General features: G+C 34.5%; 1 protein-coding gene across 9 annotated transcripts in view; it reads left to right on the top strand.

The window, feature by feature from the left end:
* fs(1)h (female sterile (1) homeotic) overlaps positions 1-19,706 on the top strand; it is a 638,308-nt gene that overhangs the window by 70,658 nt on the left and 547,944 nt on the right. For all 9 annotated transcript variants that reach the window (XM_069820799.1, XM_069820803.1, XM_069820802.1 and 6 more), the window contains one exon: positions 18,488-18,643. In XM_069820799.1, coding sequence (XP_069676900.1) covers positions 18,627-18,643 — 17 coding nt within the window. In that variant the 5' untranslated portion in view covers positions 18,488-18,626. The remainder of the gene's footprint in view (positions 1-18,487; positions 18,644-19,706) is intronic.

The following is a 19,706-nucleotide window of genomic DNA, read 5'->3' as shown; positions in this document are numbered from 1 at the left end:
AAATGGAGATAATGTTAACCATTTAAAAACCGATCATTTTGAAAATTTGAATGACACAAAAATTCACAAAAGATACCACGTCACGAAGATCGTGGTACCGGTACTCAAAATTTGAGAAGAAACTGATCATAGGTTAGAATATCATAAAAACGGCTGAGACAAAGCTGAAACTAGTCAACTAGGTAACATCTGAGTTTTATTTTAAGACCTGAAAGTGATAAGCCTATTATAACAACATACCGGTACCTAAGAAATATTAGTAAATTAATACATAATGTGCATTTGAAACATAACAAAACTTAATTGGTATATTAACTTTCATTTATTAGAATTATATTATAGCTAGCGATAAGATACTGTATGTTTGCACTGACTTTAAAACAGAAGCGAAAAAGCTGGATTCATGGAATTTATAATCGTTTTCTTTCCGATGTAAATTTAATTTTCCAGCAAGATAATCACCCCACGCACACCACCATAAACGTTCAAAGACGGTTCACGGAAAAGCATGAAAAAAGAGGAGGATTGAAAAATATCGAGACATCCCACCTCAAAATCCAGATCAGTTCTGGGATCAAGTTCTGGCTACCTGGGAAGATTTCACTAAGGATCAGAACTATTTCCGCGATCTGGTGGACTCAATGCCCCGAAAATGCCAGGCAGTGATAGATGCCGGTGGCATGTGGACAATGTATTAGATCCACATGTGTATTTCTTTTATTTTTCTTTATTTGTTTGTTTATCTTAGTTTTATTTCGGGAAGAAAATTGATCTCCCAAGAGTTTTTTAAATTCTCCTAGTGGAGCCAGAGTTGCGAAATAATTCGTTCCACTACAGAAAATTAAAAAAATGAAGAAAGGTAACATGTATAAAAATTAGTTACGTTAATAAAAAAAATTGTTCCTTCCGAGAATCGAACACGGGCCCCTGGAATGGCATGCCAACTCGCTACTGACTGCTCCACCAGAGAGTCATGACGTGATTAGCGCGACGAGGCACATATAGCTGCTGGGCTTGAAGTCTACGGAGACAGTGCACATATTATAAACGTATTCGTGTAAATATTTTAATGTTCAGTACTAGTTAATGTTTCACTTGAACTGATTTACTGAAGCTTGGTGAAACCGGCCCTTACTCTAAACATTCCTCAAAGGAAACATTACATGTTATATTCACAACTTTTGTGTGAACAGCTGTGGTGTTATCCACCATGTTTAACTGTTTGTTAAATGAGTTAACGGCCTGAAATTCTACATTTAAAGTTAACAAATGGTTAAGAACCTGTTAAGCCTAAATGGTGTTGAACAAATGGAAAAACTGTATTTAACAAACTGTTGAAGGTTTAACAGTCGTTAAGTGTTCTAACAATACTTGGACAAACCGGCCATTTATATGATAAATAGACATTAATTGACTTACTAAAATTCTATTTCACTAATGTTAGCTTTACCAAAACATTTGAACGTAGCCGCCAATTTCAGTTGACTATCAATGTGGGAAACAAATGACGATCGCAAGGATGTGTTATAGTACCGTAAAGAATTCGCAATTTGAAATGTTGGCAAACAAAAGTGATAAAACAAATACTATAGTCCTGACGCTGTTATTTCTGGCGTGACTCCACCTCTTTGCTTACGTCTTAGAAAGTGAACTCTCTATAAAGTCTAGGTAGGTAGTATCGTTCGCCATTTTTGTTCTTACGTTGCCGAGCTACCATATGAGGAATCTATTTGCCACACCGTTAAACATTATTATGTTCTAGCTCCTATGATAATAAATCAAACACAATGTAATTCAGCAAATAATTGAGCAGCAAATAACGTCATGTGCTTTCTGCGAACGCCAACGAAAGAGCTAAAATGGCGGGCGATTATATTAAGTATTTATCGAGCCTTAAGAAATGAATCAGCGAATCACAAGATGCACACGTTTAAGTGTAGTCGACCTGCAACGCGATTGGCTGCCGGAAATTAGAGCGATGGGACTATAGGGAAGTGATAAAATTGTGGTGATAAACAGCCATGATTGGTTGAAACACGTCCTTTCCTACCATTTTATTGATCAAAAGTAGTATGACGTAGTAAAAGTGTAATAGTCACCACAATTTTTCCCCTCAGTTTTTACATGTTACTATTGCACAAGTGCAAGGAATTTTATAAATTAATCCTTTTTACACTCACTAAGAAATACTATACCACTACACTACAAACTTGGCGAACTAAAATTGAAAAGAAGTTATTTAAAGTATCTATAAGAAGTAAATCGATGGTAAATTACGTTTTTATCGCCACAATTTTTTCTTCTGTTTTACATGTTACTGATGCACAACTGGAAGAAATTTTTATAAATTAATCTGTTTTGCACTAGCTAAGAAACACTGAATTATCAAATATCAAACAAGAAAATATACAATAATTCAGATCTAAAACTCTTTGCTCTCTTACATATATACACACTGAATTACAAACTTCACAAAGTAAAACTAAAAAGAAATTACTTGAGAATGAAGTATGAAAGAGAAACGGGCTCAACTTTATGGATCTGTACAATTTGTTCCCCTGTGCTTTAACATATCAAGGTCTACCAACGTGCTTCCTCTGCTGATATCATGAGGGATAAATTATAAAGTTTCTCCGAGAAATCGGGTGTCAAATATATCTTTGGTGCATTGTTTTTTATAGCTTAAGACAAGACCTATTCTATTTTCCTTGAGTGCTACAATGGGATTGTTTTGGATAATGGAGCAAGTTAGATATAGTGCCGCTCCTAGGCAGTGTTAAAATTTGTCGCCTCCACCGCCAATGCCCGCAAACAATTTATGAGCAGCTATTGTACAGGTCATGTTCAGTTTAAATTCAAAATGAAATTTCATAATTCAGAAAACAAATTACTGGAATCAAAATATATCATACTTGTGAATTATAAAGATTTTCTTAGCACTTCCTTTACAGAGGAAGTATTGTTGATGTCATCAAAGTCGATCTGACGAAGTAAATCAGATTCGATACAAAGAAACATATTGAAACTTATTCACTGTCGAAACAAAATTGATTTGTGAAAGCCAGGCTGTGGTTTATTTTCAAGTATTGGTTTTGTTGTTGGTACAATTGTTACGAGTATTTGTTACTTCGATAGGAAGTATAAAGTAAATTGAAAAATAAACTCCAACTCTTCACGGAATAAATCTTTCATTATCGAATTATGCAAATGCTCGAAAGTGATGAAATAGTATTGTAGCACAGATGAAAGTAGCCCGTGTAAGTGAGTCATTCCACGTCAAATCGCACAAATTTAACCTCGAATTGACTTTCATGTCTCTGATTTAAATAAATCAAATTTTACACATTCTATGGATTGAAAAAATAAATGCATGTTTTATTATTATTGTCTGTATCGATTATTGTAGTAGATATGTGTTATTAAAGATTCTGAAATAGTTCGCACATCATTATTGTTAAACGTGATTATCTCCACTAATAATCATCACAGAGATTTGCTCTTTGTCTTAAATTGAAGGTAACAGTACATACCTTGTTCTTTGCATAATATAAAAATATAAGTTTGTTAATTTTGCTTTAAAAAACATTTAAATACATAAAAATATGTTTTAATGGCAGTGGCTTACTTTAAAATTACAGAAAAAATCCTTAAATACCTTGAAAGTATTTTAACTACCCTTGAAAAAATCAGAATGCTACTCTGAGCCGTTGAAGAATAATTAAATATTTCACCAAGCTGCACGTTTTGAGTTCGCAGGCTGCAAAAGTACTGTTGCAAGATGATGTGCAGGTGCATCTCTGGATGAGAGTCGTGTGACCACTTCACATGGTTCTACGGTCAGAATATCACTCTTTCGCGTAATTTATGTAATATAGTACTGTATTTAAATATTGGTTTTGTAAAATATACACTTGTAAGAATGATAACTACAGTTTACACAACACTGCACTTTTAAAACTAATCACCTACAACCAATTCTATTTAATGTCCACCACTTTACTCTCACTTTGAAGTGAATAGTTCTTTATCATGGCCTGAGATTGTGTCAGTGGAACAAAAGAATGAAGTTGTAAGATACCTCGTACCACTTTTGCTTGTTGGTACCTTGATTAGAAAATATAGCTAAGTTATTTGTATTCACTAATGGTAAAAATTTAAGAGGAATATTAAAAATAATATTATTAATTCCATCAAGCATTAATTTAACATTTTCGTGATGAACATAGACACAAACTGAGTGCGTGCCACTTGTTCCAGGGAGTACACATTCCTTTGGTCTGAGTTTGAAAATTCTTGAAATTCCTATTTTGATATATGGATATTGCTCTTAGAAATACTGATAAGTTTTCTTAAGATTACATAGTATTAATCTTTTCTGTTTGTGAACTCTCTTTCCATCTTCTTTAACTGAAACACAATTCTTTTTGTCAGTCATAACCCTCCTCACATCATCAGAATGATAAAATTGAACAACCTTCTCTACTATAAATGTTCCCAAAACTTTTTCCCGATTTAGGATTAGGAGTAGCCAAAATCTCCTTTTCTGCTCCTACTTGTTTAGAAATTCGTATCATGTGAGTGGTGATATTAAAATGCTGTTGAATTTTACTGTAGGACCAACTTTAAAAAATTGTTAATATTTGTGTTTTGAGATTTCTGTCGCCTGTTTCATGGAAGAAGTCTATCAGTTTCTGTATTATATCGGAATTATTTGAATTTTCAGCTGAAGTTGTGTCTTCTGTGATATGAAATATTTTATGTTTAAGTGTATCTGTAACTTTCTGCATTTTTTGTTTTGGATATTTTTTAGATAATTTTGTCTTCTTTATTGACGATTCTCAATCATCACTCACACATCTTCAATATATTATTTTTAAAGTTATTTTTTACTCGAAAGCAATCTGAAATCAGTGTAATTCTATGTAAAACATAATAGGCTAGATTTTATATATATATATATATTTTTTATTTTGTATTTTTAAAGTAAATTGTTACAAAAAATAATTGTTTAAAACGTGACCCTCTAAAACAATCTCACCAATAAATAAATCAATTAATGTAATATTTCATTTGTTCCCATTTCAAATGACGCCAACACTCAACGTCTATGATGTATAGAATCTTAACAATGAGCATTTTCATACTGCGTTGCACATGAATTTGTCATATAATTAAAAGAGTATAAATAGTAATATATTAAAGTATGATCCCAGAAAAAATTACAGATCTCTTATTTTGATCTGCACAACATATTTTAGAAGATTTAAGCAAATGCTAAATGGTCACGTTTCGTATACAATGTTTGATTTGACGTGAAATGACTCACATGCACACAACACAACACTATACCTACTCCGAAACACGTAGGAATTATTGTTAGATAAATTAAAGGGAAACTGCCAAGTGTTGAAGGGACATTACGTGCTTTTAGAACTGGAGGTTATCTGTTTATTTACATATAGTAACACCAGACCACTAATAATGTATTACTCCTTCTCGCTGCGGCTATCGCAGCTGTACGGTCCGGCGCAGTCTCACTCAATCCGAGCCTTCCGACCCGAACACACTATCAGTAAATTATTTGCACAGCGACTTCTTATTCGAATAGCATTCTAATACCAACACAGTTCTACGTAAAACATTTCAAAGAATATAATAAAATTTTTGCCCTTTTTTTGAATTAGGCCGCTGATATACAAAAACGTATTTTAAAAATATAACCCCCTAAAAGAGGCCCATTTTATGTTTTGATTGAACATTACAAATTAGTATATAGTACTGCATAAAACATCGTCTTTCAAGATTGTTCTGCAATAAAGAGATGACATAAAACAGCGAATCCGGGAGACCTGCCAGTCACTTGACCACGCCAAGTGTTACGCGTCACTGACAGTGTTAGAAGAAGAGTACGGGTGTGTGCTGCTCAGAATGGCAGACAGTTTGAACATTTATAAAAATTAATGGAATTGTCCAGTCTTTCAGTAAAATGTCAAAATTGTTATGTTTACATTTTCATCTTGTAACATTTCTCAATATTGATGGCATTACCTTTTTGTATGTTTTCTCATTGAAAGAGTAGGAATTGGTAAAAACATTTCCTGTTTTGAAGAGCTCTGTCAAATGGTACCTTATTTGACTCTGACTCCCATTTGAAATTGTAAAGTGATACGCTACTGACCCTACTTTCTGCTAGAGCTGATTAATGAAAGTTCACATGTGGTTTAGTTATAAATATTTTTTTTCTCGAAAATTTTAATGCACTAGATTCCGAAATAAATGGCATACATGTGGTCCGAATTACCCATTGCCTTTTCGTACGCTTTCTCATTGAAAGAATAGGCATTAATAAAAAATGTTTCCTATGAAAGTTGTTTGTTTTGAAGAGCTCTATCAAATGGTACCCTATTTGACCCAGACTCCCATTTGAAATTTTAAAGTGATATGCCACTGACCCTACTTCCTGTTAGAGCTGATTGATGAAATTAAGCTCGAGTGAAAGTTCACATGTGGTTTTGTAATATATTTTTTCTCGAAAATTTTAATGCACTAGTTTCCAAAATAAATTACTGTTACGGGTGGTCTGAATCACCCTGTATATTAATTCGAACTTAAAAATCTCGTCTCAATTGCAGATTTCGGTCCAAATAAGTCATACTTATTATAAATCGTGACTATTTTATAAGCTTTACTTTACAAAGTCTGACTTCATGAAGTTAAACTTATTTTTCGCTTGAGATTTTATGCCACGGTAAACTTTGAAATGAATTTAATGGTCTTAAAATATATTTATAACTGTAGTCTATAATATATGAGGTATTCAGTATATTGGTAATGTTAGGTTTCTTTAATATGCATGAAATTTCAGTATTAGTAAGATTAAATCCCTTATTGAGTCAATTTAAATTAAATTTTTGTGTATTAATAAAATGATTGGAAAACAAAGCCTTCTTAAAGTCATACTTACAGAAGGCTTTTAGAGAACCAGAAGTTCATTGCTGCCCTCACATCGGTCCCTATCCTGAGCAAGATTAATCCTATCCCTAGCATCATATCCCTACTCTCTCAAATCCATTTTAATATTATCCTCCTATCTATGTACGTCTCGATCTCCCCAAAGGTCGTTTTCTCTCAGGTCTTCCAACTAACACTCTACATGCATTTCTGTATTCACCATATATGCTACATGCCCATTTCTTTCATGAATTAAGAATCCTGTTCCAAATTGATGATATGCCATTCTCATCTAACCTAACCCCCTGTACCCCCACAAGATCTCTTCTATATCTAGCTAGTTCTTTTGCTACTAATGTTGCCCCTCCTATTCTATAAAGACTCTTGACATTCCAAGTACCAATTCTGATAATCTTATTTCTTTGCTTTGGTCGCGCCAAAGAATCAATCCCTTTTCGAGGTTTATGTTGGGGTATCGTAACAAGCTCTTTTTTACTGTGGTGGATTGTTAGCCCTTCCCCAACCCCTGAGCTGGAGAACCGACCCGTCGCTGCTGTCAGCGACTGCTTATTCAGCAGTTACCCTTCCCGGTGGTTCAGGGCTTCAAAGAGGTAGACCTCACCGAACATGCAACCACAGTAACCAATTAAGTTTTGTGTCATAATGAAGGTAAATAAATTATCAAATGTAAGGAGTTGTGGAGATATCGGCTTGACATTTTAAAATTAATAGGTACAATAGAGCCGACAAAAGGATGAGAATTAATGTAGTGGAGAGAATGTTTGGGGTATGGAAGGTAAGATTTTCTTATCTCATGGTTGGTTTAAAAAACAAACTTGAGAATGTCTCAAATATAATTTATTGTTGCCTGTGCAATGCTTCACAATTCGAGTTCGAAGATAAATGACAACTTACCAGGAGATGATCCAGATGTAACAACTCTTCCATATGAACTGATGCCTGTTGCTTCACCTGCACAGCCATCTTCGGTTTGGCTTTCAGGGAGAATTGATTAAAAGAGTGTTTAGGAGGATGATGATAGAATGTAATGTTTAGGAGGCATGATGATAGAATGTAAATAAATTTTACCATCAGTTTTCAAATATTTCACTGAAGTGAAATATTTATTCTTTTATGTGATTTACCAAAACATTGAACATGGAACATTCCAGAAATCTATCACCAAGTCAGAAGTTGCACTTTCAATATCTCGAATTGTGGTGGACACTGCTTCTGGCCCAGACCACATCCTGATGAGAGTTCTGAAGGATGATACTGCTACAGAAATCATCTCCTCTATAGCTACAAGAATGCTCCAGACCGCAAGAAGTGTTCGCATTTATAAATCTGGTGACGAAAATGGCTTTAAAAACTGGAGACCAATTGCTATTTGTTCCGTGTTATGTAGGATAATTGAACGTGTCCTCGATAAATGCCTTTGAGAATACATAAAATTCAATCCTCATCAGAGGGGATTTATACATTCTCCAGGAACAATAGTTAATACATCCCTTCTCAGGTCCATTTTAATGTCCGCAAAATCTAAAAAATGTGATGCAACTCTAGTTTTCCTTGACATTAGTAAGGCCTTCGATAATATCGGGCACTTGCAGCTATCAAACACATTAGATAGCTTGCTTATTCCAAGCTTGTTGAAAACGTTAATTTTGAATCTTCAACTAAATAATTCCACTAGAGTAGAAATCAATCATAAAAAAACTAACTCCATAGATTTACGAAAAGGAGTTATGCAAGGATCGCCCCTTTCATCCGCATTATACAATCTATGTACTGATCACATCCTTAATGAATTGTCAGAAGACTCGATCGCTGCCGAATACGATTTCAATCTTGTTTCAGGTTTAAAACCCATTACTGTACTTGGTTTTGCAGATGACACTGTTATCATAGCTAAAAAAAAAAAAAAAAACTCTGCTTTAGAACTCACAAGGATGGCTATTGATCGTTTCAAAGCTATTGGTTTATATATAAATGTCAATAAATCCGTAGCTATTAATATTTCTCGCGGTAAATTGCATCCAAATCAACTAAACATTTCTGATGACACTACTATTACATGCTTAACTGCAAATGAGCATGTACGCTACTTAGGTGTTAATTTTTCTGACGTTTGTATATTCGATTCCCAGACCGTTTTAAACGACCTGAAAACTAGATTAGATTTGCTAATTTCGTCGCCTTTATTACATCCTGATCAAAAGTTTTGTATACTATATTCCTCAATTTGCCCATCATTAATCTACACATTTCAGACAATGCCCTTGAAAACAATACCCAATACTTTTTTAGATAACGCTGATAAAATTATTAAAAGCACTCTTAAAGAAATTTTGCACCTACCAGCTGACACACCCAATTCTATGGTATATACACATAGTAAATATAAAGGTCTTGGTCTTTTTAGGGTACGCTGGGAATCCACGCTACAACACATTAACGGCTTAAGGGTATTACACAAAACTAATGATCCTTACATTACTTCCACTAGGGACCTTATTGAGGAGAGTAAAACATGTTTAAAGAGCCTTAAATTAACTCCTGCTAATTCTTTTTTAAATAATCGTGAAAATTTTGTTGACTCTCGAAAAGTTAGAGACGCTTTAAGAGAAAAAGCATTTGAAAGTTGGTGTACATTGCAACAAAAGGGTAAAGGAGTGATTCTTAACAAAGAGTTCCCCCCAGGAAACAGATGGATAAGAAATCACAAAGGTCTAACCCTCTCGGAATGGATAGACACCCTTAAAATGGTAGGGTATGTTGCTCCGGTCCGAGCTGTACCTGGTAGAAGTCGGGATGGTACCCGCTGTAGGCCCTTTGCAACATCTGTCACCATGCTGGCCGAGGCACTGAAGGAAGTAGGGTTTACAGTCCATCAAGAGGTGCAGGGACTAGCCACACAAGGAAGTGTTCGGCGAATTGATATCATTGCCATTAAGAACAACTTGGCATACCTTCTCGATCCCACCATCAGATTTGAGACATGCAGATCAACCGCATGAGGTGGACAGTGAAAAGAATTGGATCTATGAACCAACAATCCCGTTCTATAAAGATAAATATAGCCTGTCCCATATTGATGTAATAGGTCTGATGGTGGGAGCATGAGGTAAATGTAAATGTAAAAACCTGGGGCTAACACACAGCATTGTGAAGGAAATAGCCATTAGTGCCCTCAATGGATCTGTTCAGATATTGAGAAATCATTTGTATGGGAGTGATAATAGAAATTTCAAGTTATTTTAACTGATGACTGTTGATTGGTTTAGATATCAATGCCAATAAATCCGTACAATTATTTTTCTCGCGGCATATGGCATTCAAATCATTCTAACCTATCTGATGATATCCCCCCCCCCCCCCCCTTCTTAACTATAAATGAGCACAAATGCTACTTAGGTGTAAATTTTTCTGACATTTTGTATATTCAATTCCCTAATCGTTTCAAATGTATATCATTTTACCTTCTAAGTGTGTTTCGAAATTATATTATGTAATATGCTTTGTCAAATGTGGCAACCTTTTCATAAGGGAAGCTAAATTTATATATTCTATTATATATCAACAATGAATACTATGAAGTTTTACACAATACCCGATTGAAGTATCTGATAACTATATTAGTCTCTTTTCATTATGGACAAGGGGCATTTGTGAGCTCCTGATCCCAGTTGCATTATTGACTTGTAAAAATAATAATAATTACTCTAACCACCTGACCCACTTTAAAACTTGCCACGTCTAGTTTTTCTTCGTGGTGTATAAATCTAGAAATATTCTAATTGTTGCCACCATTGACTGAGATCTGGAAACAACAAGGCACTCCCAGCCAAGTAACGAAGAGCTAAATGGCAGTTAAAGCACAGCACGGTTTCGATTTCAAAGACTTGAACAACATTAGTGACACGATAATGAAAATCTTTTATATGCCACTTTTCCATAATGAAATATAGCAGTCTTTACTGTAATAAAATTATGCTTAGCGATATCAACAAATGTCCAATGTTTGAGTTGTTATATTTTTTGCAAGCACAATATCAGTAAGTTCTTCTTTCTTTTTGGCCACCCGCAACAAAATTTCCGCAGCTTCTACTTCTAATTTTGGCTTCATTCTTTTTAACTGAAATAATGAATCACTCTGTTCCTTCAAAACTACATTCCTGCACTTTCTTGTGTGATCCACTGATGCTGCTATAGTTGCTGTCACTTTTGAGCTGCAATTGAATTGGATGAAACAGCAGTAGAAGGGATTACGTCATCAGAAGGATTTGGTGTTAGACATGCTTCCTCTGCGACCACAAATGCAATGTAAACAATATGTATGTCAACTGGCTAATTATGTTGTGTAGATTTTATTCTTCCTCATGTTATCACCTGTTAGGTCTAGTTACCTATTATGGACTCGCTTCACGTAAATATGATTTGATAATTTTTTTTATTAACAAATAACAGCTAATAGGCTAAGAAACAAATTAAATGTTCAAGAAAGAATGTTGAATGTAACACTGCACACTGCTTACCTTTTAGTTCACTCGTAATCATATCGGAATTAACTGCTCCTGGAACTTGGACCAATATGCGCGGGATTATTTTTGCCACAGTTGGATCAATATCCTTCACATTTTTACTAGAAGACCATCTCGTGTAGCCATCACTGTTTGACGTTCTTTGGTCAAAACATTCCATTTGTGGCATTTGATGTTCGTTCATAGTAGCCTATCCATAGTTGTTTTCCAATTCTCTATAATCATTATAACCAAATTACGATAAAATTTCCAACTTCGTGTAAACAAACTTAATAATTTCTTTCTTTATGTTATATTATACACTTTTCAAAGAAAATATTGTATTAGGCATACTTACATGTTCCACAATTTGTGTCGACGAATTGAACTCTTCTGCAATTTTCTATCTTGAAGAAACTGCATCGATCTTCTTATTCTCTACAATCTTTGAATATTTTAGAATTATCTCCTTCAATACAGTCATCTTTCTCTATACAAGTAAAATATTTTATTTTCTTCTTTTCGTACATTACAGCAATAATTTTATTTTATCCTACACAAGGTACACATACAAATTTAGAGACAAAAGGAAATCAACTGTGATTTACAATGTGACAATGGTCTTACAATTTCTCATACCAATAAGTTCGACTTAATTATATACACATAAGTCACACTTATTAAATAAAACTTAGCAAAGTACGACTTAATAGTCAACTATTAATACCGTACTCATAAGTTAAGATGTTCCAATAAGTATAACTTAACAAAGTCATACGTATTGTACAAATAAGTCACTGGCAATGAATACCGGCCTATATGTATTATTCTAATCATATACTGTAACTATTTGCACCTTTCGATAAAGATGTTATATCATTAGGCAAGAGAAATAAAAAGGAGAGAGATGATCTGAGGCAAGTCTATATTGTTTGTAGGTTAGGTTAGCCAAATGTATAGTGTTGAGCAATCGGTGTTCTTGAGATCTTCCTTCTCCATACCGTTTCTCATTCTTCATTTCTCGCAGAAGCTACCATCTGAGCAAAGTATTGGAATACTTGTTCATGATTCGAGATATATCTCGAGAACTTAACTACATTCGAATAATTCGTGTTTTTATTCAAGTATTCTCATCACTAATTAAAATGCATCAAGACATTCTTAAGAAACTCCATTAAAAACAATAGACTAAGTAACTTGAGTATACACTCGCAATAGAGAAATCTCTATTGAATGAGTTTTCTAAGAATCAGATTCAGGGATCGTGTTGTTGTATTTGCAGAGAGGAAAGAGTGTTACATGGAGTTAATCTACAAAAAGTCTAAGGAAAGCTTCAGACTCCCTATTAGCAACTAGCTTCGCCACTAAATTCTCATAATAAGCCTTGTATAATTTTTTCTCATGATGCTGTCATCTTTGCATGTACTTGAATGATTTAAATGCACTTTGTGGACTGGGATTGCTGATGAACTAAAGCCATGGTAAAATCTGCAGAGAACCAACTCATGACTGCTGCTTTTGAGATCCTGAAGTGTGGGCATGTATCAAGATAGTTTGCTTAGTTTGAGACTTGTGAAGTTCAACATTCTTCATATGCTTGCTGTACTGGATGTGCTGGTTTGTGCTGTCTCATTGCTGTTCCTCGATATGACACATCAAACCATCATTTTCGATGAATTGTCTTTTGAATTTTTCTGAAAGTGCATACAACTTTGCTTACTTCACTTTTGGCATGGCAATGACGAATATTGGTTCAGACTGCTACAACACTAACACAACTCGAACAACTGTTATTTGTTTCAAGTGTTGTTTGCCAAAACAAGCTCTTGTGATGTTCTGTTTTTAGCTGCTGCATAGACTGTAATTATGTTTGGATATAGTGTAGTAAATATGCCAATGATGTTCCCTAAATTAGCCTGTGTATGTTTGATTGATTAAATAGACAATGCATTTCATTCCGAGTTAAAGAAATGACTTATCGTGTGTACGAATATTTTGAAAAACAATTCGAAGATGATAAACATAATCAGTTTATGATATAAAAATTATGAAAGACAATTTGCCAGGTATTCAGTGTCCATATCCTCTTCCTTTATGCGCATAATAAGTATTTATGAGAAGTTACTAAGCCAGTTTAATGACTGTGTTTACTGAAGCAATTGTGACCAGTAACAATGTGAACGTGACCACAGTAGATTTGTGGAGGTAGATCAGGAATTAGTTTTAAACCTTTCAGTGAATTTTTTAATTTTGAATTTTGGTGTTCCACTACTGAATTGCTGTGATGGTTGGAGTTAATTCTCCTTTTTATAAGTCTTTAATAGATTCATATGAAAATTTATAGTTTTTATGTTGATTTTAGTTCCTTTCTTGGAGAACATATCTTTCTCATTACCATTCGTTCCACAGTGGGCAGGGATCCATTGGAAAACCATATTCTTATTTAAATTTTTAATTTGTTTTACCATGCAATGGATTTCTTTAATTTTTCCATTGTAGGAGATGTAGTTGCACTATAGCTGTACGATCTGGGGTTCGTTACTACTCCCTGCCAAAACTCTTCGTGCTACTAAAATGCATATTATGACATGTTTACTGCATTTTGCCTGTCATGGCAAGCATTTGTTTCCTGGATGGTTATAAAATACGTTCTTGCAATAATTACAGTACTTGCCCACCTGCTCTATGCCTATCTGCCAAGAAACAAGTTTGATGAACTGTCATAGAAAAATACCCAGCTCCATCCTTGTATAATGGTTTTGTTTCGTTGCTGCACCATATGGGGTCATACTCTGACCACAAACTCTGCTGGGATTTTCAGAACTTCTAAAGGGTTCTCTGTAGAGGTGAACCATAGAATTCTACACATCAGTGAGCTGTTACGCATATGCTATTTTGCCAGTTTTGTTTACTAGTGCTGAATCATACTTGCCATTTACAAAAGTGTGGAATATTTCTAGCAGATATTTGTGTTCTGAAGAAAGTTCTTCGACATCTACTGGCATGATGTCGCACAAAATTCCTTTGTATTTGACATGGACAACCTTCAGTCTCTCAGTAATTTACTTATGAGACACCAAAAATCCATAAGTACCACTTGTACATCCAACTGTTTCTTGAAAAAGATGTGTTAGAGATAGCTCAATCAAATGTAAGAGTAAAATGCACCATTGCAGATGTTTTGCAACGTGATTTTCGAGAAGTGATATTCTTGAACCGGCTTAATATTTATACATACCGTAACATCTCATGGCAATGAAATTCCCCCCTCCCCCCAAATATTTTAAGAATGTATGGTTTTTCTTTTTAAAAGGTGACTCAGAAAGTGAAGTATGGTTGATATATTTACTGCCTAGTTTTTCGACTGGACATAGGGCTTTTCATTTTTGGTTTCTCTGACTTTTTGTCTCTATTACTGTCCATAATTTTTTTCTGCATTTCCTGTTTAACACGCAGCTTTTGATTTTTCTTCACTTCTCTTTCAGACAGATACAGTAATTTTTTTTTAACACAGGCAGAGGGATTCTCATTTGCTTGGTGCATTTTCGATTTGCAGGTCTTTGTGTAGATTCCAGTAGATATTTCCAGATGAATTCCAAATGTTACGTCTCATCATCCAGTTTGTTATTGGATTTTTTGCTGTTTCTGCTTCAAATACATTATTCACTTTATTATGGTGATTGACTACCATGCCTGTAATGGTTATTGAAATGACAGAGATTGAATCATATTTCCCTATAAAATTATATATGCCACTTTATTTGAAACTTTTGCAATTACATGTACTACAGCTTCTTCACTTCCTTTGCCTTTTAATTCTATGTGAGTAAAGAGATAATACATCATTACATGTCGATAGGTCCAATTATTCATTTCTTCTAGAGTTTTCAGCTCTGACATGTCTTCTTTGTTTTTACTACTCTCCCTATCTTCCTTTCCCCTACCTCTTCACTACAAGCTACAGCTCTATAGTACTACGGAAAGCAGGAGGCCTGGGAAACAGCAGGAGTGACAACTCTTTATTTACAGTCCTTCCAACCCTATACTTGCCCCGATGGACTTTGTACTGTGTTGCCAGTTTGAAAGTGTCTACTCGGTCATCTATGCATATATATTATCTGAACTTTTTAATTTGTATAATGGAAAATATAACGTAATTTAATTAGTTTTTAATGATTTCTATAAAACTTTGAAGCCATTGCTCCCTGGTGAAACTTTAATCAATAGCTCTCTTTTGTGCATGTTCATTAGGTGAAATGAGAACTTTTCTGCACTAAATTTTTTTAATTCCGAAAAAAATTCGATGTACCCTACTATACATTCATACAATTAAATTTCATCTATCATTCAAAACCATTGCTGTTCATTCTGAATTGCTAGCTAAGGCACAATATCTAACTAGATAGTATCACAGTCTAGTATATACAGTCACGAAGCTCAATACGTAGTAAATATGCAAACATTAGATAGTTGCTCACCACTAGGATCACTAATATCGCCTCATTACAGGCAATGCAAAATAGTACCGTCACAGTCTATTGTTTCTAGCACCCTCAAAACTCAAGCTTCGTGACTGTATATAGTAGACTGTGATGGTATCTTACCAATTTTGAAAATCTGTCTTATAATTTCTAATGCTGTCTATGGATCAAAATATTTAATTTATTAACGATTTCAATTTAATCGATTAATTGAGCTTTGATCGATTTGAAAAAAATTTTAGTGTACTGTACTATATTATAATTGTTAAATTGAATTTGTTTTCTGTGATAAGCATACATATAAAATGTTATATATATGTATATACTGAATGTTATATTATAAAACAATACTATTTTAGTTATTTATTAACATATTTATTATGTAGGCTTATAATTTATTGTGTCATGTCTCTGGGGATTTTTGAGACAAATACACAAAAGTATGAAGACTCGCCAAGTTAATACTGCTTCATCCATGATTTTAAACATGTGAGTGCATTCACATGCTCCGAATTAACTGCCTGTCTATGTTCAGTAACAATGTTTCCTGTATCACTAAGTTCTCTATGATCATTCAATTTAAGTCCAAACTTTTCATCGAGTTTACCTCTCATATTCTCCTATGACATCGAGTTTTCACTTTCCAGAGACCATAGAAATCTGATTTTTGTTTTCTTTAGCAAACTAAACACACAAGCTTCATCTACAAACTCAGTAAAGTGTAGCTGTCAAAACAGCAGATCTCCCCCCTATTGTAATCAGGTTACAGAATTTTAGCAAGAGAAGAAGATGGTTACTCTCACTTGCACACATGTAGCCATGGCTAGGGGATAAGGGGGGGGGCGAATTCTAGAAAACTGTGTATTTCATATGATAGGAAGATGAGCTGACAGCAAGGTGGAAGTTTTCTTGAAAAACCATAATAAAGTTTCGCATTGTTTCAACTTTCAGTGGGGGGTAGACCAGGTCACTGTCCTCATATTTCCATTTCTTTCTGAAGTGTGCAAAGATTTGCCCTATGCTACCTGGTACCTACTTTGCAGTTACTAAATAATGGTACTATTGTGCCTTGAAGTAAGCAATTTCTGAGAGACAAATATCGTCGGAATTATTAAGACTTGGCAGAATGTGAACTGTCCACACAGATGGGAGAACCGCAGTCCGCCATGGACTGGGGTAGTCAAACAGAATGCGGACAGTGGAGGACGAACCAGTGTGGAAACAATTGTTGGCAAGTGCAGTACTCATGATATTTTCTCGATTTTTTTTTAAATTTGTTTGCAATTGTACTTTTACTTTCGTTTATTTTTGCCTGGATTAATTAACATGTCCAGCAGCTTCTCAGATGAATAAGAATTGCTGCTTCTGTTTGCTTTGAGCCATTCATCAAAGCAGAAAAGGAAGTGAATGCATGAAATAAATGAAAAAAAAAAAAAAAGAAGAGAAATTAGACAAATTTCACAGACTGTAATGAACTAAATTTCGCTACATTTTTATAGTCTGAATACAGTGTATCATATAAAATATAAATGGACATATTCCTGCATAAGCTCAATTAATTTCTTCGTTTCATAGGTCATTTTTTTACGAGAGGTCCTCTGCGAACTCTGGAAAAACACAATTCACTATCAGTCCTCAAACCAGACTAGTCCGCGGCGTTAGGCCATGTGCTCTTTGACTAGGATGATGCAATCTAACGTAATACAGAGTTTGCAGCAGATGGTCTGCAGGGTCCACACAGACTATCCACGTTCTGTTCGACCAGACCTTTAGTCTAACAAATCATAATATCAAGTATAACCATTAATTTTAATCGATTCGATTAAATATTTCTGATTGATTAATCTTACAACAGAAATTGATCGATTAATCGATCATATTAATCGATTAAATCCCACAACACTAATAATTTCTGAACCCTCAAATGTGTTTACTTACTGTGTTATTATTTCTTCAGTTTTTTTTATCCTTCCAATTAGTGTTGAAAAATAGTTCTTCTCCTTCAGCATCTCCACTTAGTCAGCAGTTGCCCTTCATAAACTAATGTTGGTATCTATTGTCAATCCAGGAGTCCTGATCCACATTCCTGCTCTATTGCCTGGATCATGTCTCCACTCCAGGCAATTCATGGCACATCTCGATTCTATCTTCCTGGAGGTGGGGGGACTATTCAAAGACAGGGATTCGTTGATTTTGATAAGCCTTTTGTATACATATTAAGGTATTTTTTTTAGTTCTTTTGATTGGGAGTATAATTATATAAATGATTTATTTCAGACACAAGTACTATTTCATATAATCTTGCTTAAATCACACATTCATTATATCCCTATATTCTGTCCTTTCCTTCAAATAAAGGCCCATAATTATGTGGGGGTGGTATTGTATTTGATGTGCATCAGTTTCAGTTCAATAGTAAAAATGTTCATTAGTTAAACCACTGTACACAGGCAACATAAGGAAACATTTTCAGTATTAGGCAAGAACGCAGACAACATGCCTATATGCGTGTTTTATATTTCTGTGTTGCAGATTTTGATTACGAGATGCACAGTGACACTAAGGATGAGAAGCCCCAGCCGTCACTGTACATGCCGAACTGAGGGGATTATGAATAATGGGCACATACCAACAATTTGGCACCATTGTTCATGAAGCTTAGCACCATTTTATGTATATAGCAGATAGGTAAGGTGTTGAACTTTTTAATGCATACTAATATAATAAATTGATTTGTAACTGGACAATTTTTCTCAGGAGCTAAATAAGGGAAGCATTCGTCACTAAAACATATGCTGTGAAATCTACTTGGAGAGTTGAAAGCACAACATTATTATGAGAAACAAAAGCCTACCCGAACTGTCAAAGAAATCGTCTGTATGGATCAAATTTGTTATAGATATGCAAGCCCCTATGTACAACATTTGGGAAGGTGTGAACATGTTTTTAGATTACACAGATCATGTGGGATAGTGTTTGGCAATTAAAGATTTTGGAAAGCAAAACTAAGTGAAATAAATAATACTTCAACATTTCTGTAAAAAGAACTGAAGTTATGCTTAATTTTTATCAATTTCTAATTGGGGATGAAAACATTTTTTATGCAGGGAAAGAAACGCCCAATATGTGAGATAATATTTAGAAGAAGCCTTGAAGAAATGTATAGTGTGTCATTTGAATTATTTGAATCTAACATGATTTTGAAGGTTATTTCAGTGTACAAAGTGAGAGAAATATGTATTAAGGAGAGAAATAAGAATAGTACACATAATTCAGAAAGATCCTCAGGAATTGTGCGCTGAATATTCGTAAATGATGGAATACTTTACCAACATTCGAAAATTGAATGATAAACTTAACTGCATTGACATCTGTATTCTTAATTCGACAAGGTGTAATGAGTTGGTGACAAGATAAAGAATTGCTAGTTAATCTAAAACCTTAATTTAAGGGATAGGTGGAAGAAATAACATTTTATTAACTAGTTAGGCCGGGTGCACACAGAATCAGACGCGGCGCGACGCTACGTTTTGCTTTACAACGCCTCGCGACAGCTTAAAACTGTCTGATTTGGTGGCTGTGTGGGTTTGGAAAACTGGCCTAGGCTAGAAAATGGCGTCAATAATAGAGGACTGTCTATATGAAAAATTCTATTGTATTTGCATATTATTTCCTAAGGACGCAAGCTCCTACAAATCTATACGATTGAAAGAGTCTTAAAATTAAAATGTACTGCACAAACATCATTTTT

This window comes from Periplaneta americana, chromosome 3 (genome assembly GCF_040183065.1).
Source record: "Periplaneta americana isolate PAMFEO1 chromosome 3, P.americana_PAMFEO1_priV1, whole genome shotgun sequence".
Taxonomy (NCBI): domain Eukaryota; kingdom Metazoa; phylum Arthropoda; class Insecta; order Blattodea; family Blattidae; genus Periplaneta; species Periplaneta americana.
This window is presented reverse-complemented; position numbering and strand designations above follow the sequence as displayed.